The 17,705-nt window shown below is 36.0% G+C and overlaps 2 protein-coding genes across 2 annotated transcripts; both read left to right on the top strand.

Annotated features, from left to right (window-relative positions):
- Positions 1-2,329: 2,329 nt before the first annotated feature.
- LOC135779464 (uncharacterized) lies at positions 2,330-3,593 on the top strand. The gene is made up of 5 exons (XM_065290177.1): positions 2,330-2,501; positions 2,581-2,769; positions 2,876-3,021; positions 3,114-3,211; positions 3,289-3,593. Exons 1-5 carry the CDS (start codon positions 2,330-2,332, stop codon positions 3,422-3,424), a joined length of 741 nt encoding a protein of 246 aa, XP_065146249.1. The 3' UTR covers positions 3,425-3,593.
- A 7,491-nt stretch (positions 3,594-11,084) lies between these two features.
- Positions 11,085-12,725, top strand: LOC135779624 (CD209 antigen-like protein A). Its single transcript, XM_065290404.1, has 4 exons — positions 11,085-11,283; positions 11,396-11,541; positions 11,634-11,737; positions 11,815-12,725. The coding sequence occupies exons 1-4, from the start codon at positions 11,196-11,198 to the stop codon at positions 11,948-11,950; spliced, it is 474 nt and encodes a 157-aa protein (XP_065146476.1). The 5' UTR covers positions 11,085-11,195; the 3' UTR covers positions 11,951-12,725.
- Positions 12,726-17,705: the final 4,980 nt, after the last annotated feature.

Genomic DNA, 17,705 nt, shown 5'->3' with positions numbered 1-17,705 from the left:
CGAAGGAACTAATGGTAATACTTACCTGACCCTATTACGTGTATTGGCAGAGCCTGCGGCCACGAGACATTCACCCCAGTCCACGGGGAGGGAGGTACGGACGTGGTGTCCGGTAGACCGCAGGAGGGAGACCAGGACACCCCACTTGGGACCACGAAGCACATCCTTTGACAGAGCAGGTAGTTGCTTTGGCCTTTTATCCACTGATTGTGTGTTCCCTTTCTGCCTCCAGGAGAAGAGGAGGGCGCCACGCGTTCAACGCGAAACAAAGCAGAGGACCGAGACCCCTAGAATAGTATTTATACTGACCATCGGACGAAGGAGCACCGTCCCCTTTCCCCTCTCTGTGGGTCACCCTACCGCTAGCCTCTGGCCCTCTCATCCGCTGCAAAAGAAAGAAAAGGAGACAAGAAGACATTATTTTAGAGTCAACTTTCCCTTACCAACCATATTTTAAATAATTTTAATAAAGCTGGTTTTAATTTTACTTATCTGTTCTCATGTGTTTGGTCATTGGGGTGCTTTTGAAAACCTCCTTGAGGTGGAACTTACGGAGGAACGTTAGTGGTCCGCTCCGACTGGTAACATTTTCTTTAACAGAATTCACCTTTCAAAGCCTACATCGAATGGCCGGTTTGGACTACAGCCCTTTACTTCCTGCTTTGATGACATCAGTAAAACAGACCTGCGCAATGCTTATCACTTGGTGCGCATCAGAGAGGGCTATGAGTGGAAGACAGCGTTAAATACCCCTTCCGGACATTTTGAATATTCCGTTTTACCGTTCAGGCTCACGAACGCTCCGTCCATCTTCCAGGCTCTGGTTAATGAAGTGCTGAGAGACGTGATTAATAAGTTTGTCTTTGTGTACCTGGATGACATTCTCATCTTTTCCCCTTCTATGCAGGCACACACTCAGCATATTCGCAGAGTTTTACGACGTTTGCTTGAGAATCAGCTTTTTGTGAAGGCGGAGAAGTGCGAGTTTCATAGGAAATCAGTTTCTTTCCTGGGTTTTGTCATTGCCATAGGAGAGAGTCCTGATCCTGCTAAGATCAAAGTGGTCGTCGAGTGGCCAACCCCCGACTCTCGTAAGGAGGTGCAACGGTTTCTGGGTTTTGCTAATTTCTATCGGCGATTCATCAGAAATTTCAGTCAGATTGCTAAACCTCTTACAGCACTCACTTCCACTAAGGAGGGTTTTTGCTGGAACAGGGAAGCTCAGGAAGCCTTTGATGTTAAAGTCCTGGTTTATCTCTGCTCCTGTGCTTTCTATTCCAGATCCTATGGCTCAGTTTATTGTTAAGGTTGATGCATCAGATGTAAGAATCAAGTAATGTAAGAATCAAGAATAAGAATGAAAAAGGATGAAAGAAACTTTGTCTTCTAACACTTATGCATGTGTGAGAAGCTTTTATCTGATTGATGCTTATATTATCTGTGTAATAAAGCGGTGTGCTGTTATCTAATATCTACTGCTGTCTAAAGTTTTTGTTTCAACATTCACAGAAAAAGGAACTAAATCAATTGCTATGCATTAAACAGTAAGAGTAGGTGAAAATAAACATTAACATCATCCGTGTTTTAGTTTTAATATAATATCAATTCTACAGACAACTATTTTTACAGTTAGTATTGCTAAAATACATCTTATGAAACATTTGATATGCACATTTGCACGTCCTGATTACAATCCTGCAGGGTTTTTTTCCTAAATTGTCTACTGTCTTTACTAATATGAATTTATCATAAACTCAAAATGACTCACCCTCATCTGTCGATCTTGTCGCAGATTATATTTTTGATAAATGATATAAGCACACAGCCTACGGTACAATGGGTAGCATCAACTGTATGCTTAGCTTCATTTTCAAAATATCTTCATTTGTATTTAACAGAATAATGAAATACATACAGGGACAACATTAGAATAACATGAGGATGAGTAACTATGGGTAAACTATCCCTTTAATATGAATGTATAATTAGTACAAAGACCATTTACAACTACAAAATCCACTTTAACCACCTGAATAAATCAATCTAAAAAAAGTCTATCATTTAACCTGACTTTCTGCTGTCTTAGACTGATCAAATAAAACAAAAACAGAAAACCATGATTATGAGAAAAGCTTTATGGTAGAGCATGTGAAGATTATTTCTATAGATAACTCTTTTCTGTCTGGCCACTTGAATATCAACATGATCTTAACTTTTTACATCTGATAATTTGACATTTAGGGGGGTTTTTCGCAATAGAACCAACCTTTGTTGCAGCAACCTAAAACATTGACACCGAATTATATTGTTTGATAGTAAGAGATCACAGATGTCTGAGGTTATTTATGACGATGTGACCAGAACTGAGACTCTGGAAATGGACAGAGAGACAACAGAGATGATGGAGGACATGTATGAAAATTCTGATGTAAGAAATGATGAAGTGATGATAAACACAGAGAAGATGAGTTCACAGAGACAGCAAGCGCTTCAACATACAGGTACTCACATTCATTTATCAGTTGATTTATTGAAGTGAGAAAGAAAAGACAAATGTAATCTGATGTGTGTGATTTTCAGGAAGAGTCTCAGTGAAGAACAGAAGACACAGATCAGTTCAAGTGTGTTTGTGTTTACTGTCTGTTCTTCTGTTCACTGCTGTAATAGTCATCTGTGTCTATTTTATCATGGAGAGAAAACAACTACTAACTCACAACTATAACTTGACTAAAGAAAGAGAGGAACTGTGCAGCTGGCTTACTAAACAAGGTAAACTTGTGTTTAATTATCAACGGAAACTTTCTCAAAAAAGATCAACAATTGTATTATAGCATTGTGTATATTTCAGCTAAAAACTAAACTGTTGTTTTAACAGATCAGCGCTCTTATAACTTTAAGTGGATTTACTACAACTGCAGTTTTTATTACATTTCTTCTGAGTGGAGAAGCAGAAATGACAGCAGACGAGACTGTGAACAGAGAGGTGCAGATCTAGTCATTATAAACAACAAAGAGGAACAAGTGAGTGATGAAGAATGAGAATGAGATTATATAGTGTTAATAGGTATCTATCAGTTTATGTCCACTAACATTTCATTGTTTCATAATAACAGGAGTTTTTGCTGAAGGCTACAGCTGGTCAATATTGGATTGGTCTAAGTCAAGAGGAAGGGGTGTGGAAATGGGTTGATGATACCACACTAACATTAAAGTGAGAGATCATTACATTTAACTGAAGATTTGAAGGTTTTAAAGTTTTTAAACTCTTGTGTTTTATTGGTGTTTTAGTTTCTGGATAAATGGACATCCCAGACACAACCATACATGTGCTGTGACATCTTCATCAGGATGGGTTAGTCATTTATGTAATAGGAACCAAAGATGGATCTGTGAGAAGAGAATTTTACAATCACTGATCATATAATAAATAAACAAAAATAATTTACTGTTAAGCAATAAATAAACTACACTGTCAAAATTCACTCAACTTACATTTTTATATTAACTTACAATTTTAAGTAGTTTCAACTTGAAATGTTTTGTTCTAATATTTAAATAATTCACCCAACTAATTACTTTTTTAAGTTACCAGCAATGTTCCCTCTAAGCTGCGCGCGTGCGCGGCCGCGCAGGCCAGCCAAAGTGGCCGCGCAATAGATTTGTCAGACCGCGCACATTTTTCAGACCGCACATAAACATTGATGCATTTGCTGTTGTAAAAGAATTAAGAGAGAGAGAAGGCGAGTGTTCTAGAAGGAGAAGAAACTTTCAACCAATCGCTGATCTTGCTACGGTGACAGACACTTTTATGAGCCAATGGTAGCAGCGCATTCAGTTCACACAGGTGACGCTGCCAGTGAGCACGCACGAGCACCACAGAGTGAGAGCGAGCCAGATGAGCAGCTGCACGGGTCGATCTCAAGAAACTAAAATATTTATTAAGAGGAAAAAGTTCAGATTCAAAACAGTGATTTAAAACAAATTATTGGATTCCTGAAGTGATGCGATAACTTGCAAAAGCTGTCGCTAGAGTGAGGAGAGAGCAAAATAGAGAATTAGAACGGAGGCAGATGCAGAATCACAGAGCATCAAAACACTGCGAATGAACTTCTTCTTTTAAATAAGAAGTTAAAATGTATGCTTTGGTGAGTTATATTCTAAATATTAACTTGACATTGTGGCATAAGTGTTGCAAATTTGGCAGCAAACTATGAGTTTTATTAGTTTGTTTACATTGGCCGTTTGTATATAACGAACGAGCTGAAGCTATTTACATTTGAAAGTTAACAGTCAAGTAACGTAAATGTGATTAAAAAATAAAATTTTAAGTGTCAATATGTTCAATAAGTGTTGAAACCCTGAGTTAGGTTGTTATTTGAAATGTTTACATGATGCTTATTGATAAATCTGTTGAACTGAAGATTAATTACTGTTCTGCCTTGTGTTTTTACAAGGCTGGGTTTTTTGTGAGAATTGCGAACATCTGTAAAGTTCTCCTGCTCCATCTTGGACACGCGAGACAATTAAGTGAAAGGTGTATACAAAAAAAAGGGCCAACCAGAGCTGTGCTTTGAATTCATCAGAACTGGTAGGAGGATATTTTTCCTTTTTGTTTCGGACAACTACTAGCACGTGAATTCGCTGAAACTTCATTTTCCGTATTTTCTTGGATTTTCTTTAAAGGACACTGACTTTGAACTGAACTATTTGAACTATATAAAGGAACAAACGGTCCTTTGAACCGAATCAATTGATTCATGAATTCAACTGAGTCATTTAAGTGAATCATGAATTTGGATTACAAACAAAATGAAACAGTGTTACACTTTTACAAGTATTTTATTTATTTATTTATTTGCACTGTAGTATATGAGAACTGATTTTCAGCTTGAGGTGAACGGTTCAATCTGCTAAACCCAGGTACCTGGTAAATTCAAAGAGACTGTTAATTACATGTATTGGGATTTATACACAGGCCCACATTGAACATTATGTGTGTATACACTAAACCCCGTTACACGCTACATTGTCATCTCTTTGAATCTCCTATGGTTAACGCAGGCTCGTGTTCATTTTCGGCAGGTCGTGTGGTTGCGAATTCCTCACAGTACTGAAATGTGTGCTCAGAAAAAAAATAATTTGCTCAGTGCTGAAAAAAATTAGAGGGAACATTGGTTACCAGGACAGTTTAGTTGAAATATTGTTACCTTATTTTTTTAAATTGTACTAAATCAAGTTTATTCAACTTAATGTATCTTATTTTATTAGCTTGGATTAAATCCAGCCAAATAAATAACACTTTTCCAATAAAAGACTTAATGGACTCTATGCATACTTAAGTTCTGACTCAAGGCTGCTCTTCAGTTTCCGTACAGACAGGGTTTAAATTGGGCCGGGGCCGTCCGGGGCTAAGCCCCGGCACATGCTGAAGGTCTCGCTCTGCTCTTGCCAGTGTACCAGCTGCACTTGTGCGCGTGCACTCGCTGCGCTGGTGCGTGTGCACTGACGTGAAGGGAATAATACGTTTCCATTCATTATAGGGCATACTCACCAACGCAAGTTTAACGATTTGCACAAGCAGATTACATAAAAAGTCAATGCAAAGACACAACCAGGCGCGTCCTCGCACAGGGCGATGCAAATGACGCGAATTGGGCAGCGCAATTGCCGCAAAAACACGCGTTTTCCCGTTAAACGCGTCTTCGCACAAGTTATGCAACTCAAGCGAAAAAACTCAGAACTTCAAGAACGCGCTCTCACGCAGGATCATTTGACGAGAGAGAGAGCGCGTGCGCGCGCGCGCGAGAGAGAGAGAGAGAGATACAGTAGAGAGGTAAGAATGGTGCCCACGTCGAGAAAACCTAATAGAAGACTAGAAACGTGTAAAGGATTAAAGTATTTTTCACTCATTTAATTACAGTATGTTAACTGGATAACACTGGATATAACTCATTGTATAAGCATAGTTTAATAAAATAATGTATTTTGATTACACAAATCAAACCTAACTATATGATTGTTTTAGCTGCTGACCAGCATAGGGAATCTCTATGGCTATAATTTATAAGACATGTAAGAGTCTTTTTGGGTATCTTATGCCTAGAATTATTCAAGAATTGATTCTTTTAACTTCCTTTAAAATGTGATCAATTGTGCATAATGACATGTGGAATGGATAAAGGGTGTCAAACTCATAGATTTGCATCATTTAAAATTCAGATGCTCTTTTTAAAATATTTGGGGTCAACCTCTGACACAGCTTTAAAGCTGAAACTTATCAAATCCTATCAGAGGTCCAGAATGTCATTGAAACGCACAAGTGGCTTTTGCTGTCATCAGTATTAAACATGTTACCCCTCGAAGTACCCCTCCCCACAGAGCCCCCCCACATAACAAATCCCAATTTAACCCCTGCGTACAGACGATTTGTAATGTTGCCTTAAAATGTCAGGTTAAATAAGAGACGCAGATGAAGTCTTAGTGAGAGCTCACTGCTACTGCTTTAGAAAAAGCAACCCCAACTGTAGCAGGACTGATAGCTTAAATGTGACGTGTAATTCTGGCTGTTTTGGCAACCAACATTCTTGAATATCATAGCGCTCCACGACTGGCGGAAGAAGTCCAGCATCCCGAGATTTCACCAGAAATTGGTCAAGTCAACCATTGCCCTTAGAAATTCAAAAAACCAAACATATCAGACATCATTTTGTATAGTTACTCATATAGGAAAATTAGCCATGATTTTATTATTATTATGAAAATGTTTTTTTTTTTTTTGGCAGATTGATTATGATTTGTATTATGTTTTACTACAAATACCATGGTTATAGTTATTGTGGTAAGACCTTAGTAAATGTTTATTTAATTTTTTTTTGACAATGGAGGGCCGGTGGTCTACGAAATTTTTTGGTCCCATTCTGCCCCTGGATGGGGTATCAAACTCTAGTATGATTTAACCAAACAAAATAAGGTACAGGCATGAAAATCCCTCAACTTTCGGGGAAATTCACCGTTTTGAAGCAAAAAAAGGTGACCCACGTGAATCGTAAAGATTCGATGAGAAACATTTTTGGGGAGAGAGGGGGTATGTGCGCGTTGTTTGTAGACGGGCCCTTCGCCGTCATCCAACATGTATCCCAGACATTAGGTTTGCTTGAGCTCATGCTGAACTGGAAAAACCGACAGGCAGGCAGGTGACATCAAAGTATCACGAGAGTGAATCGAGAAGTCATAAGGAAGTCTGCTTTCGAACGGCCGTGTTTCTATGTTCTTCTTCATACACGCTTGTTGAAGATGCGTAGAGCAACTGCCTTCGGGACGTAAAGTCAACAGAAAACGCTGTAAAACTATAACTGTAGAATTCGAATTCTTCAATTAATTAAAACAATATACATACACAGACTGACACTGCAAATTGACCTAAAAGATTTCTTGTAAGTCACATTGGTCTACTAGTCTACGGTTGTACTGTAAGTACTTAAACTGCAAAATATTGCATGAAATGCTGTAATAAGAACATACTGTTACTAATACTGTTAATGAGAAAGTTTACCATTAACAATAACATTAAAGCGATTTTAGACTATTTGAGCGACAAAGATGCTAAATTGAACTGTTTTCGGTGCGCATCCGCGCACAAACTCCAAAGCCCACGCACTGAAACGCGTTTCAAAAATCACGCAAACACATAATTTCTTTGGGCTTGACAGTAATACCAAAGTCTCTGCAAGTATTCCCATAAAACAGTCGTTTATTATAAGTGAGAAGTTGATCATGTGTCAGTGTTTAGATCGCTTCTCTGTTGTTAAAGGGATCGTTCCTCTTATAAGAAATGCTTATGTTTGAGTCATTATGTAAATCAAACTACAGAAGACAAAAGGAAAATCACTTTTATAGCTTTGAAAAGATCAATTGTATTAATTTATATAATAAAAAACAGTGTTATATTAATCTGATACCGTTTCTCTACCTAATTAATAATGCTACTTTGTTCTTTTCGATTTTATATGCTTTTAATGTCTTGATTTGTTCTCAAGACGATTATAGCCTCCTATGTGCAAGATAATCACAGACAATAGGATAAGTGGATTGCTGAATTTCGCTATGCCATCAATTCCACATGGCAGGAGGCCACATGTCATATTGCCTTAGGACGGAATTTGAAAGGCCCGTTGGAACGGTTGATACATAAGCCTCCATACCCTGAACAGTCAGCATATGGTTTGCTAGAAGGGCAGAAAGCAATGCTTGAAAAAGTAAAGTCAATAGTCAATAGTTCTCAGGAACAACAAGAAAGATATTATGATCTCAGAAGGAGGATAGTACAATACCAACCAGGAGATTTAGTCTGGATAATCACTCATCCACTGTCTCGTGCAGGCTTTTATGTCAAAGTTAGCAGCCAAGTGGCAAGGTCCTGCTGAAAAAGTGTTCCATTTATGTGTTCTCCGAATGCTTAAGAGGAACCTCGCCTAGCCTCTGAAGGAAGTGACTTGTAAGGACTAGTCCTGCCAAGGAAGTATCCTTGACATTGAGAAACGGCCAGAATATTTGAAATGTAACTGTCTGTTTGTATCCTTTGTTAGGCCAGAGATGGGAAAATGTTATCTTTATTGAATCTCTGAGCCTTATGTTAAGTATATGTCAAGTTGCTCTATTAGACTGTGTATGATAAGTTCAACCGCAAAATGTGTGTGGGAAAAGCCATTGGATATCGACAGAGTGTGGATTATTCATTGACTGATTCATTGGACCATCGACAATGTTGGAACATTTGGGACAGAATTGTAGGCAACGGCCAAACAACGCTGGACATACAGCTTTTTGGAGAATGCATTGCATAGACTGTTTTGAAGGGACTGATTTGTACTTATTATGGTGAAGGGGTGAAATGGTTGTTTGTGTGTGGAGGTTGCTTTCTTGCATACACTTTGAATCTTTAATATATTATTTTCAAATACTCAATGGATTGTATCCCATATTTTTATTGTGTCTTTTGTTAAACTGAAGTTTAAGAAAGATGTTACAGCGTCTATATTTGAGTGTGCTTGCTGGCCACGCTTTAAGATTTAAAATAAAGGATCTACAAATCATATATTTTTTAATCTAAGTCATAGATGTTACCATGAATTGTCTATGAATAGTTATTCATCATCTATTTCAAAAGTAACAAATCAATTTGATGCAAAATCATCAGTTTATTGTGGGAAAAACTATGTTTCATATCAATATGATATGATTTTCTCAAGTAAAATGTTGAAAGTCCATTATATATTTATTCTGTTTGACACAAGATAGGCCTCCCATACATTATTTGGCAATATACATGATCTATATATGAAGTATATATAAGGATTTTTATTTTTCCATCTGTTTCCCCTGCATACTTGATAAATCTTGCTTGTGTATTGTTTATCAGGGGTTTCCAAACTTTTTCAACCCAACATGTAATCTCAAGACCCACCGTTTATTAAAAATAGAAATATATGGGAGAACACAAAGACATTTGTTCCCTTTCAGTAGTTTTTGAATAAGTGTAATTGAATAATATCAAAATACCCTATGGTAGAGCTCCTCGATTATGGAAAAATCATAATTGTTTAGGCTACTGTATTTGCATTGAATTGGAAATTATATTTTTGAAAAATACAATGAATTGCAAGGCTGCAGAAAACAGTGCACTATTGCAGACTTAAATACTACTGAGGATTTAATTATATTATTCTAACTAAAGTGGGCCGGTTATAAGACATGAAACTCCAGGGCTGAAAATGAGTCCCAGTCCGGCCCTGTAAATATATGTATATAATTTTTGTTATTTTAAATGTATTACTGCAAATTATTTAAAATGTGTATGTTTTAAAAGTTAATTTTCACACAACTTTTTAAAATATTTGTATTGTTTTATCCCCATAAGCCCCTTGGGGGCTAATGACCCCAGAAATTAAAAGAGTGATTACAAAAAATTATGTAAATTTTAATGATACAAGTAATATATTTTTTTCCTAAAGTGTCTTCTGTTTTACTAATATTTATTTACTATAAACTGCCAAATTGTAAAAAAACTTACATGTGTCAGGTGGATAAAGTCCTTTTAAAGTAGTTTATTTATATAACAAGCAAAATAAACAACACGTAGATTACCTAGCAAACCAAAACATTTGTTATTTTCGACAAGGTTTTTGTTTAAGAGTTCAGTTTAGAAACCAGTCAGACCATTAAAAAAACTGAAACCGGAAGTAAAGTTTGGATCTGACCCGTATCGCGTCACCGCACGTGCTTCCGATGAAACCATCTATAGTAAGAGAAATAAACTACAATGGGTAGCATCAGCTGTGTGCTTAGCTTCATTTATCAAAATATCTTCATTTGTGTTTAACAATGTTAGTGAATTCATACAGGGACAACTTTAGAATAACATGAGAATGAGTAAATAATGAGGAAAGTTTCATTTTTGGGTGAACTATCCCTTTAATGAATGTAAAATTTGTACTATAACTAAGAAAATGTTCTGTAACCACCTGAATAAATCAATCTAAAAAATCTATCTAATTTAACCTGACTTTCTGTTGTCTTAAACTGATAAAATGAAAACCGTGTCTATAAGAAAAGCATTATGGTATAGCATGTGAAGATTATTTCTATAGATAACTCTTTCCTGTTCTAGCCGCTTAGATATCACATGATCTTAACTTTAACATCTGAAAGTTTGACATTTAGTTTTGGGCAATAGAACCAACCTGTGTTGCAGCAACCTAAAACATTGGCACTGGGTTATAATGTTTTACATGAACAATTCAGAGATGTCTCAGATGATTTATGATGATGCGATCACAACTAAGACTCTGGAAATGGACAGAGAGACAGAGATGATGATGGACACGTATGAAAATTCAGATGCTGTAAAAAATGATGAAGTGATGATAAACACAGAGATGATGAGTACAGAGAGACAGCAAGGGCTTCAATATTCAGGTACTTACATTCATTTATCAGTTGATAGAAAGAGTGAGAAAGAAAAGACAAATGTAATCTGATGTGTGTGATTTTCAGGAAGAGTCTCAGTGAAGAACAGAAGACACAGATCAGTTCAAGTGTGTTTGTGTTTACTGTCTGTTCTTCTGTTCACTGCTGTAATAGTCATCTGTGTCTATTTCACCAATAAGACAAACCAACTACTAACACACAACTATAACATGACTAAAGAAAGAAAAGAGTTACTAACACACAACTATAAGTTGACTAAAGAAAGAGAAGAACTGTACAAATGGCTTACTGAACAAGGTAAACTTGTATTTACTTATCAATAAAAACTTTCTCTTTCTCAAAAAAGATCAACAATTGTATTATAGCATTGTGTATATTTTAGCTAAAATCTAAACTGTTGTTTTAACAGATCAGCGCTCTGACAACCTAAAGTGGATTTACTTCAAATTTAGTTTTTATTACATTTCTTCTGAGTGGAAAAGCAGGAGTGACAGCAGTCGAGACTGTGAACAGAGAGGAGCAAAACTGATGATTATAAACAATGAAGAGGAACAAGTGAGTGATGAAGAATGAGATTATATAGTGTTAATAGATATCTATCCGTTTATGTCCACTTTGTGTAACATTTCATTGTTTCATAATAACAGGAGTTTGTGCTGAAGGCTACAGCTGGTTATTATCATTATTGGATTGGTCTGAGTCAAGAGGGAGAGGTGTGGAAATGGGTTGATGATACCAAACTAACATTAAGGTGAGAGATCATTACATTTAACTAAAGGTCTGAAGGTTTAAAAGTTGTTAAACTCTTGTGTTTTATTGGTGTTTCAGTTTCTGGATAAGTGGACATCCCAGACACAGTGAGACATGTGCTGCGACATCTTCATCAGGATGGGTTAGTTATTCATGTGATGGGAACCAAAGATGGATCTGTGAGAAGAGAATTTTACAATCACTGATCATATAATAAATAAACAAATCATCTACTGCTAAGCAATTAATAAACTACACTATAAAAAATATGTTCACTTGTTTTAACTTGACTAATCAAGTTACCAGGACTTACAAAGTGTAGTTGAAACATTGTGAACTTACTTTTTTTAAGTTGTCTGCACTCCAATTCAAGTTCAATTTAATGTATCTTATTTTATTAGCTTGGATTAGCAAATTCAGCCAAATAACCACACTTTTTTAATAAAAGACTTAATGGACTCTATGCCCGCTTAACTTTCGCGTTTAACTCAAGTCTGCTCTTCAGTTTCCGGTACAGTAGATTTAAAGCGGAGTGATGGCAGAATTGTTAAAATATACTCGTTGTTTGCTGGATTTACCCAAATTTAGAAAGGTTGCAAGCTTTCTGTGTCATCTTATCTCTTTAATCATTAAGATATGTTCAGCTACCTTACTAGCAGAGCTGTTTTTTTTTTCGATTCGTCCAGCAGGCTAATCAAATTAGTTATATATTAATGTCTTTGTAATGTTGTCTGAAAGTATCAGGTAAAATAATAGACACAAATGCAGGACCTTTAGCTTAAATGTGACGTTCAGAGTTCTGTTCTGAGTTTTATTTTGGTATATTGACGTCGATTGTCAAAACATTTTATCTTGGTTATTTTTGAGTTAGTATCTTGAAATATTAGAGGATGTAAAGAACAAAGCAAAAAGGACTATTGATTATGGTAAAGTCCATTTTAGAAATCTATATCATTTGTTTATCCCTGGTGCTATTTTTGTATATTTTAATACCCTGTGTATTTAGTTTGTAGTTTGTGTGTATGTTTCTCTTATTCTTGTTGTCATTGATATTAATTTTCTATTTGTCTTTTGCATTTGTAATTAATAAAGCATACATAAATGCACAATATTTGTTTTTACTGTTCTAACATTTAGCTTGTATAACCACAGATGTTACCTTCGCAGTACTGATGATAACAATCATACAAAATTCCGAAGTACATCAACGACAGATGAATAGCACTCTTATCAGTCTAAAACTTGTGGTGATGAAGATACAGGTTAGCAGTGTAGAAGTTGTCATGCTTTCTAGTGGGCCTAATGCGGTAAACACTATGACACCCGTCTTTAAAAATATATTTTCCATACTTAATTATGGTATTAAGTGTTTGTGAGAAGTTATCTCTATATAAGGTAAATAGGCATCAACAATATTAGCTGTGTTATTTTGGCAACCAACGTTCCGGAATATCATAGTGTCTACGACTGGCGGAAGTAGTCCAGCGTCCTGAGATTTCACCAGAAATACGTCAAGCGACGCTGTGCATAGACTCCATTGTGAACTGTTGCCCTTAAAAATAAAAACTATTGTTATATAATAAAATCAATATTTAGACATTTCTTTGTGTTTAAAAATATGTTGATGAATAGAAATCTTAAAACTTGAACTTTAAACACATAGAACACAATTAAATCTCTCGTAGGGTGCTTTCACATCTGTAGTTCAGTTCTTTTTTTTCTGGACCAAGGGCTAAGCATTCTTGGCCGTTTTGGTTCCTTTTCACACAACACTGTTTGCTCTGGTCTGAACCAGTTGAAATAAACAAAAATGCAGTCAGGTGAAACATCCACATCACTCGTTGGCCAGATCTGTCTTTGAGCACATTGCCTAAAATGCTTCTCGATTGTTCAGAATAAACTTGCAGGGATTATAGAACTCCTGAAATTAAACAAAGAGAGGAGGTAAAGACGACTATTTTAAGAAACTGTAAGAGCAGACGACTGCACTGACCAGGTGTGTATAACACTTAAGTATTTTAGTTACATTTTCCAAGCATCTGTGCTTTATCAGTGTGTTTGTCTTGGGAAAAACAAATACTTTTCTTTACTAAAAACTTTTCACCACATTCTAAAGCATAGAATCATACTGTGTATGTTAAAGCATATGTGTACATTACATTATATATTGCATATTAAAATTGATTTAATGCATAATTAAATACAAATTGTGTACTTTTATTTTTTTTGAGTAAAAGTATGAATTTTTTTTAGTTAAGTAAATGTCACGACTAGTAACGAGAGTGATGACGCAAATGCAGAGTTCTTGATTAAATAAATAACATTTAATATAAAACAGGAAACAAAACACGAGTAACATACAACCGCGGGGAAAACAGGAACATCCAACACAGGAACAGACAGGGAAGTAATGACAATGATCCAGCAAGTGCACATACAACAGGCAGGGGTATATATACAAACAGGCTAATGATATACAGGTGTGATGAGGCAGGTAATTAATTAACTAATGAGTCCAGGTGAAGGTGATCAGCACTGAAAACACACACATGACAGAAACACAGTTTGCCAACTGTGACAGTAAAAGTACAAAAACATTACTAGGTTGTACTTAAATATTAAATATAAACCAAAAACTTGAAATTATGAAATGTAGTGGAGTAAAAATTATGATAATATGTTTTGGAATGTATGTTTTCCAAAGAAAAACACTAATAAAATATGAATAATTGAAAATTTACTTTTATGTAGAAAGTAAAAATACTTAAGTATTATACAACTCTGGCACTGACTGTATTCCTGTTCATCATAAACTACAAAGTTTGTACACATTAGTATAGGTAGCACTTTATTTCGATAGTCCACTTTAGACTTTTTAACCCTAACCCCTACAGTCTACTAATACTCTAATGACAGGTAGTTGACGTATAGTTGCAAATTATTGAAAGTTAGTTGAGATGTAGTTGCAAAGTTATTTATAGATAGTAGAAGGTCTAAAGTGGACAATCAAAATAATGTGTAACCTAAGTATATTGTACACAAAGTATATATTCCCAAAATGAAGCATGGATGCAGCTGAAAAATAATGTTTTAATACACTACAAATGGGGAAGGTTGTCCACGAGCTGCCATCAGACTTATGTTACTCTGCACCAGATGGGATATCAAATTCTAGTATGATTTAACCAAACAAAATAAGGCAGATGTGAAAGTATCCTTACATAAATAAGCATAGCACCTAACTGTACTTCAGCAACTCATTTTTAGGTGTACTTGCAAGTGTCAGCTCCAATGTTCATGAAGGGCCTAATGTAGGTTTGAGAGGAGCCTAAACATTCAGGTCTGTCAATCATCATCATGTGCGTATATAATGCAGCCTTCAGGCTTAAGAATCTGTGTTAAAAACAAAAACAAACTTTAAAAACACACATACAACCTTTAGCTTATGTAATAATATTAAGTGATTGCGCGTGGAGGCCACTAGATGTCACTGTGCATACTAATACATGTTAGGTAAGAGTAATGAATGGAAAGTGAAGAAGAGTGGCATTTGGAAAATAAAGACCACAGACATGTTGAGATGATACAGTGAATATTTTATTATTTTAGAGACTATAAGAAACAAAACAGCTCACACATTTAAAATTAGCTTATGTAAACTTCACTTTACTGGCTATAATACATAATAAATAACTTAATTTTACAAAATGGTGAAGAATACAGTAAAACTTACTTTCATGGTCTCTTATGTATTGCACAATCCCTGTAGGAAGACAGATGACACAAAATGTTACATTTCCCTTACAGAAGTTATACAATAGATACAATTAAATAACTTAATATCAATGAAATCATTACAGACCAAAATATATGCAGTCTGAAAATTACATTTGTTAAAATAAATCCCCCCCACAAGAGCACGAACCTCGCTTAAAGGGTAGAGGGGGAAGTTTGCTACAATTATTTAAAGTAAATCATAAATCTGAACTAAAATTTAATTAATGTGAAATTATGTTTCTAAATATGGAACTAACTGATCATAACAACAAACAGCTTTCTACAGACCTTTGGGCCATCACACAGACTTTCTTAAAGAAACTGCAGATTTCCTGTCTGGGTTTGTAGTCACCGTAGATAAAACTCTTATCACTGTTGATTTTAATATCCACATTGATAACCCAAAAGATGCATTAGGACTAGCGTTTATGGATGTTCTCAACTCTCTTGGTATTAGACAAAACGTGACAGGGCCCCCGCATACCCATAAAATACAGTAGACTTAATTCTGTCACTTGGGCTCAATATTAGTGAGGTAGAAATATCATCATAGAGCAATGCTATTTCACCCGGATTTCCACCGACTGCGGAACGGCGGCGGATCCGCCGAGTCAATGTGTGTATTTCCACTGACTGCACTCCGAATCCGTCACAGCTCCTGCCATCCGCAGCCCTCCGGCACAAATACGCACAGCTTCTATTTTTGACGGATGCCGGACAGCTCCGCAGGGCGGAGCCATGACTTTATCGTGTGATCATACCTGAATACGCGAGAACTCATGTTTTTTTTATTAAATATTTGCAATACAAACATTATAAACACACACAAATAAAGTCATTAATACAGAAACAACAAATAATAGACAAGAACAGAGCAAGGGGGAGTTTCAAATAAATACATTAAAGATAGAGCATAAATAAATGTTTTAGCAGCCTTCTTATTTTTTGAATTTTGGATGGATATGATGTACTGCTCTGTCTACGCGAGATCCTCGACAGGTTACTGATTAGGCAGAACAATAATTTCCACTACTAAAGGTAGCTTTAATAGTAATCTCGCAGACCTGTCTCAAATTAAACATAGCAGATATAGGTGAAGATCTGGACCCTGTAATCGATACCTTGAACAATGTTTGTTCTTGCACGTTGAAACCTGTTGCTCCCATTAGATCAAAGAGAATCCAGGAAAAAATGCCAGTTAGTTCCATATTTAAAAAATGGAGCACAGTTGGAGGAGCACAAAGTTAGAAGTATGGCGTTCAGCATGAAAAGAGAGTGTTCAAAACTACATACAGGCTCTAAAAACCGCCACATCTACCCATATCAGCGAGCTCATCAAATAAAATCATCACAGCCCTCAATTCCTCTTAAACATATTTGCAAAACTGAGTAGAAACAAGGAACAAACAGAAACAGATAGTAAACTCCAACACAGTAGTAACAACTTAATGAACTTCGTCACTAACAAAATTGTGGTTATTAGAGAAAATATTGAAGCTATGCAAGCAGCCACTAGTTTACAATAGTACACTGAACACTAGATTAGCACATGAACAACTTGAGTCATTTAAAGCAGTGGCGACTCGTGAATCCTCATCTGAGGATGCGCTAATTCAAAATAAGTGTTCGTAGTATCATGTGTGTGGTTCCCTTTTCCAAAAAATTTGTTCTGTGTGTCAAGATATCCTGTGTGCATCAAGTGTTTTGTCAAAATAAGTGCCTGTGTAAAATTTTTTATGATAAAAGAGACGCTCACATTTACAAAATACACGCAAGACACTAACTTAACAGTAAACTCTGATTACGCATGAGATTATGCGAGTATCTGGCAAACGCGAGCGTCTCTTTTATCACCCAAAATCATCATTGTGTATATTAGATCCTGTTCCCACAAAATTACTAAAAGGGCTATTCCCTGTAGTGTCAGAACCGGTTCTAAATATCAGTAACTTGTCGCTAGGCCTAGGATACGTTCCAACAGCTTTCAAACTGCCAGTTATTAGACCCCTCATTAAAAAGCCCCACCTCGACCAGGGTGAACTTAATCATTTTAGACAAATTTCAAATCTTGCTTTTCTTCCTAAAATACTAGAAAAAGTAGTGACAAGCCAATTATGCATATTCTTAGTGAAAAATAGTATGTATGCACATTCCTCCTTTTAATATTCTATTGTGGTGCAATCTCAATTCTT

This window comes from Paramisgurnus dabryanus, chromosome 10, assembly GCF_030506205.2.
Source record: "Paramisgurnus dabryanus chromosome 10, PD_genome_1.1, whole genome shotgun sequence".
NCBI classification, from domain to species: domain Eukaryota; kingdom Metazoa; phylum Chordata; class Actinopteri; order Cypriniformes; family Cobitidae; genus Paramisgurnus; species Paramisgurnus dabryanus.
This window is presented reverse-complemented; position numbering and strand designations above follow the sequence as displayed.

Coding starts and splice junctions, on each gene's coding strand:
- LOC135779624 (XM_065290404.1), top strand. CDS start 11,196: ATGACTAAAGAAAGAAAAGAGTTACTAACACACAACTATAAGTTGACT. Junction 11,284..11,395: donor CAAATGGCTTACTGAACAAG/GTAAACTTGTAT, acceptor TTGTTTTAACAG/ATCAGCGCTCTGACAACCTA. Junction 11,542..11,633: donor TAAACAATGAAGAGGAACAA/GTGAGTGATGAA, acceptor TCATAATAACAG/GAGTTTGTGCTGAAGGCTAC.
- LOC135779464 (XM_065290177.1), top strand. CDS start 2,330: ATGTCTGAGGTTATTTATGACGATGTGACCAGAACTGAGACTCTGGAA. Junction 2,502..2,580: donor GCAAGCGCTTCAACATACAG/GTACTCACATTC, acceptor TGTGATTTTCAG/GAAGAGTCTCAGTGAAGAAC. Junction 3,022..3,113: donor TAAACAACAAAGAGGAACAA/GTGAGTGATGAA, acceptor TCATAATAACAG/GAGTTTTTGCTGAAGGCTAC.